The sequence below is a fragment of the Lepus europaeus genome, chromosome 1, assembly GCF_033115175.1.
Source record: "Lepus europaeus isolate LE1 chromosome 1, mLepTim1.pri, whole genome shotgun sequence".
NCBI lineage: Eukaryota > Metazoa > Chordata > Mammalia > Lagomorpha > Leporidae > Lepus > Lepus europaeus.
In genome coordinates this window covers 67,880,075-67,886,074 of record NC_084827.1, presented here as the reverse complement: position 1 = coordinate 67,886,074, position 6,000 = coordinate 67,880,075, and the positions used below count along the sequence as shown (strand labels likewise).

The following is a 6,000-nucleotide window of genomic DNA, read 5'->3' as shown; positions in this document are numbered from 1 at the left end:
AAACCCTCCAATGGCTTCCTACACTGCCTCCTGGATGTTCCTGAAACTCATTTGCTGGGTATGCCCTTGCCTTGGGGCCTTTATCCTGTTTTCTTTCTGCCTAGAATTTCCCTCATGCAGGTATCTATTTGATTCTCTTCCTCACCAGTGAGGCCTTCTCACTATGAAACTGCAGCTACCACCAGCACCAAACTACAAACACCTGAAACTTCTTCCTTGCCTTAATAAGTATGTTGAAGCACTGTACAATTTACATATTTATCTTGCTTGCTTTGTTCACTGCTGTATTCTCAGGGTCTGACACATGCTAGAAACTCATTATTTGTGTTTAAATGCAAACAGGGATCCATTTTTCTCATGGAGTAAGAATATGTAGGCAAGTGATCCCCAAGGTTGGCTCCGAAGTGCTTTGTGCCCTTCAGAGAACCAGGCTCTTTCCATCTTTACACTGCTAAGCTCAATGTGTCAGGATCTGTCTTCTCATGGTCTCAAGATGGCTGAAATTGTTCAATCTTGTCCTTCCTTGACAACTTGTCAAACAGGGCATAGCCATTTCATGGCACCTTCTCTTATTCCTAACAGCCAACTAGGCTCACAGAGTGGAACCAGAATCAGCTCCTTAGTGCTTCATCTGCCCAAAGCTGTCCCACCAGAAGACAGCTCCTTTCACACTGGCCCACTGTCTCCCAGGCCCAAGAAAAGGACAGCTTAACTGCTTTTGACTCGAGGGTTTTATCTTTATCTTCCCTAAGAAAGTTTACTTACTGAACCAAAATCTTCTTCCATTTTTTTTTTTAAGAAAAATGAATCAGATTAAAATTTAAAAACTATTTATTTTTTTGAATAGATAATACATGTACATGGTACAAAATTCAGAAGGTACAAAAGGTATACAGTGAAAAATCATTCCCACCCCTCTCCCAGGGGCAACCAAGGCTGCTGTGTATCCTCCCAGAGATGTTTGAGGCATATGTAAGCAGATGTGTTAGACATACAGATGTGTATGTGTGTATATGTACATACATGTATACACACACATCTACAAACACAGTTCATTTCATTGCAAACACTAGTGCTGCAAGCCTCTTCCCCACTCCCCAACTTAACCGTGCATCTTAGAGATCATTCCATGGATGGCTATACATGTACAGCACAGTCCTGTTCTTTTAAATTTCTGAAAAATATTCCATTGTGTGGAATGGCCATAACTGATTTAACCACTGCACTATATTGGTGTTAGTTTCCAACTTTTTGCTACTTCAAACAAGGCTTCAATAAAAATCGTACATAGGAAAAAATGCTTACATACAGCATTGCTGCTTTAAGAGGTCTGTGATTTGTACTTTTGATAGGGTCCAGCTGCCCTGCGTGCAGGCTGTGCAGTTCGTACTTCTGCCAACACTATGTCTGCATGCTGCTTCCCACAGCCTCGGGGCATCCTCTCACTTCTGGAGTGTAGGAGGCAGCGCCATCTCTACCAGTCATGTTACTGTTACATTCATGACACATTTTGGGCCAAAACATATTCATGATCTTGTCTCTGACATTCATGTGCTCCCTTTCTCTTTTTCTCCTGACATGGAAAAAAAAAATCTCTAAAAGGAAGTCCTTTGAAAGGTTTGAAACCTCTGACACTTTTTCTCATGCTAACCTTTCAGATTAGAGAATAAAAAATTCTGAGAGATCCTCCGAAGCTGCTGAAAAGAACTGTCTACCCGTTCTCAAACTAAGCATAAATTATAGGAAAGGTTAAATGGAAATTTTGCTAAGATAGGGTTGAGAAGTGGCAATTCGGAGAAGCCCTTTGAACCACCCAGAATTTTGGTTGTCCCCCTGGAGACAGGTGCTGAGGACACTGCTAAGACTGAAAAGGCTCCTGCTGTTGTTGCCCTTACATTCCAGAGGGAGGGCAGCAGCAGCCCTCGCAAAGGACTGAGATTCAGAAAGCAACATGGGCCATCGAGACAGACAGCAGGGCAAGGGCTGGAGGCTGACGCTAACAGTGGTTGCATGTGTGTTAGGTTCAGGGAAAGCCACTCCCAAGATGGAAGGGACAACGCTCTAGGCAGAAGGAATACCAGGGCAATGGCCAGGAGGACTGTTGGTGTTGCGAGGCTCGGGAATTGACATAAAGCTGATAAAGAGAACCAAAGTATTTGCTGTACTGCAAATGTTGTAGATCAGGCACTAAATCCCCCCTAGTGTGTTCCTACATACAATGTTTGTCCTCAGAAGAGGGGAGGCTGTTAGAACATTACTCTTTTTGTCCCATTTTCAGCCTATCACCATGTGCTGCATGACTTCTCAAAAGGACCACGAAAGGGCACAGAGGATTCTGAAGATGTATCCAACAAGGTAGTTCCCAGCTACAGGGACAGGATGCAGCACCCATCCCACTGAGCTTCTCACTGTATTGTTCTATGCACAGAGAGCACTCTTTCAGACCCTGCTGCTCTGCCCAGCACGTCGGGCTGTCCTTGTAGGCCTGGCACAGAAGCGAGTGGTGGGTGTTAACCTAGTGCGGGAGTTTTAGAAAGTTCGTACACATTAGTCCTACTTAATCACATATATGAGGGAAACAAAAGTGAGCACAATGTGTCTCTGACTGTGCAGCATGCCACCTGCCTGACACACTGAAGCTTTTGTATCTGATGGTCCAAACCTACTGACTGTTATGCAGGACACAGCACAAACCTTGTGCCAGCATTCATTGAGTATGACTGACTTTCCAGACTCCTGAGGGCCAGGAGAGGAGGAGTTCCATGTTTGCTTCAGACTCATTTCTAGGGGATAGTCAACCTCTCACCTGTCCTCTGAGGCCTCCTGCAGAGACTGGTTCATCTCCCAACAAGTGTGCCTGAACTGTCATATATATACTCTCGAGTTTAACCACAGTACATCTTTAGATAAAACAGCCTTCCTGCCTGTTCATTTTCCAATCTCCTTCAGATCTTTCCCAAATGTTACCTCCTCCATGAAGTCTTCCTGTATCTTCTACAAACCCCACAGCTCTCTTTCCTGAAGCTCCATATACCTGTTCATTTTCTTTCACTGGCCACCCTTACTGCAGTGAAGAGTGCATGTCTCCCTCTCACTGTGACCAGTTCTGCAGCAAGGGTGTACATTCAATGAGGGAGATGCAAAAGCCCATCCATGTGTTGACTGATTCAATGACTACCAGGGCATGGGAAGTTACAGTTTTCATTGAAGCATTCTCAATACAAGGCCCAGTTTCAATTTTTCTGGTGAAATCAACTTGTGTAGTGTATAAATATTAAACCAAAGCTTTCATGCTAGTCACCTGGATGGCACCTTCAGGAGTCAGGAACAAAAGGCACCATGGGCAGGTGGAGGCTCCCAGTGATGGGCACTCACATGGGCTGATCATTTGGCAAACAATCTTCTATTTACTGGAAAAACAAAAACTCAAGTTCTGGGTTCAACTGAGCTACATCTACTCCCTGGCTACATGAAGGATGTCCGAAGGAAAAGGACTGTGTCTCACACTTCTCTGGGTCTCTCTCAGTGGCTGTTCAGTTAATAGAATTCTTCTTTATTCAAAGAGTCCATACATATACAGGTACCTTCATTAAGTGTAATGTTACTGGAGAACAAAAGTTGAATCAATACAGAGAATAAGTACTGCTCACATTTCTTCGCAGGATGAAATTCAAGGTGGTTATCCAAGCCATACAGTGTAAGCACTGTTTGATTTCATCAAACAACTGACCAAATGGGAGCAAATAGAGGAAAAAAACATCCAGGGATTGAAATCGTTACACCTGCATCTCTCTGCTGTTGCATTCAGAACCATGAAGTTGTTGTTGGCATTTGGCATTAAAGAAAAAATTCGATGACATGACAGCTGGAAATGTTCAGGAGGTCTTGGCTTTCACCTTGGACAGCAACACCTCATTCTTTCGGCCCTCCTAGAGGGGAAGCAGAAAGAGTAGAGAGAAGGGGGAATTACATAAGAACCTACTTGAGCCATAGTCTCATCACCCTACCCCAAGGCCTCAGGGAAACACATTCTCATCAACAAATGCCATCTCCTAGCATAGTGCCACTAGCAACGGCAAACTTCCTGCTGACCTATTGACCTTCAATACCCCAACAACAACCATAATACTGCTGCTTCTGGGCTGTCAGACTTAGACCAGGATGAGAAAATCAGTCCTTGTCATTCCTACAGACTCCCTGAAGTTTCCAAAGTCTTCTAGAGGACAGATGCACAGAGCAAACACTCATCTGCCAGTGCAAGCCTAGTGCAGTGACAGGGCGGGAGGGGCTGGGAGACATGAATAAAAAAGGAGTGAGAAAAGGTAGACCTAGTTTACACAGCAGGCAGAACATGTGAAGAAGTTCTAACAAGAGAGAAGGCTGAATATTCTTAGTTTTAAGAAGCAAAGTAAAAAAAAAAAAAGGATGAGATAGTCATTGAGATGCTCCCTATCTCCTTAAAAATGGAATCTAGGAAGGTTCTCATTAAGGGCGATCACTGGCCCCCGGAATACAGCATTCCAGGCACAAGTCACCCTTCCTTTCTGTGGACAGCTTCAAAAGCTGCTCACTGTACACCTTCCTGTCTTCTCATTCCCATGGGCTTTGACAGCACACGACACTTGTCTGCTTGCAAAATCCCAACAAATCCCTCCATCCCGTTCCCTGAGCTGAGTCACAGAGCACAGGATGGGCAGCGTCAGGACTCTGGTGGCCATGCCTTCCTAGAGACCTATTCATTGTGAGATTAAAATTTCCTTTCACCCTTGAGCCTTCTGCATCCAAAACCTCCCAAGTCAATTTTTCCACCTGCCTGGGCTGGGCTATGGCATTCCCAGCTCTCAGGGGCCTGCTGCCTGCTCGTTTTGGCAGTGTTGTGGTGGCAGGACGCAATGGCCTTGGCTAATTTACTAGGACGAGTGTTGTTCACCTATAGGCTTCAGTACTATCTTGCACTTGGAGAGCTGGGGAAGAGCTAGGCTACTAGGCTGGGGTAAGGACAGGTTCTTTCAGATGTGAGATGTGAGGTGCTCTGACACTTTTGAGCATATTTCTGTAGAGGGGAAGGCAGTCACGTTTTTTTCTGGGCACAGAAAGAGAAGGTGAAGTTGCGTTACATTTGCTTTATTGAAAAATTTAAAGTTTTCTTTTAAAATAAAGTTTTAAGATTTACTTGGTATTTTTAAGATTACCACAGTAAAAATGCGAAAAACATTTCAATTGTCACCTTACCTCTCACCTTTTAAAGGAGGCAAAAATAGCTCAGAAGCATCAAAACATTCCTGCAGTGCAGTGCCCCCATAGTGGGTAACTGGATACCACAGCACACAGGAATGATGTTTGAATGTTTCAGCACAGAAATCCCTGTCACCTGGCATGTGTGAGCACTGATTACATTTCATGCAATCTTCCTGAAACCTTTTGGGAACCTACAGGATAGCATTGTCTGTCTCTTCAAAGTAAATTCAAGTAGGGCCTTTTAGGTATGTTTTTCTAGAAGAAAAGGAAAAATGTCTCATCGTCTCTGCTCCTCCTGCTTTGGACTATATCCAGTCTACTACATGCCTGATACAGTACTTAGAGCAAGCTGTTCACTCAAGTTTACATATGCAAAGCCAGCTTCACAAAAATGAAGGGCTTGCATTCAGCAGTGCGAGGCTAGAATTTAAGTCATTTTTTTTTTTTTTTTGAGCTTGTGAGAAACTGTGGTTTAGAGACAGTTAGGGTAGTACTGTTATTAAGGTGACTGCACAGGAAGAATTGTAAGCCAATGGGATTTTACAGAAAACCCAATTGCACTAAGCAAAAAAGCTCTGACAGCAAGAGGCTGGAGTCTGAGGATAAGGGCACAGCTGGGTACTTAAATGATGCTTGTGAAGCCATCATTAGCATTCAATTAATGTGGGGTAGACCAAACCCGATAAAAGCAACTGCTAAGGAGCAAAAAGGCCACGTTCTGGACAATAATGTTGTGCTTTGCATGATGATTTCAGCACAAGT

The 6,000-nt window shown here is 44.0% G+C and overlaps 1 protein-coding gene across 3 annotated transcripts in view; it reads right to left on the bottom strand.

Moving 5' to 3' along the window:
• Window positions 1–3,532: 3,532 nt before the first annotated feature.
• CCDC93 (coiled-coil domain containing 93) overlaps window positions 3,533–6,000 on the bottom strand; it is a 126,047-nt gene continuing 123,579 nt past the window's right edge. For all 3 annotated transcript variants that reach the window (XM_062185269.1, XM_062185360.1, XM_062185314.1), the window contains exon 24: window positions 3,533–3,929. In XM_062185269.1, coding sequence (XP_062041253.1) covers window positions 3,876–3,929 — 54 coding nt within the window. In that variant the 3' untranslated portion in view covers window positions 3,533–3,875. The remainder of the gene's footprint in view (window positions 3,930–6,000) is intronic.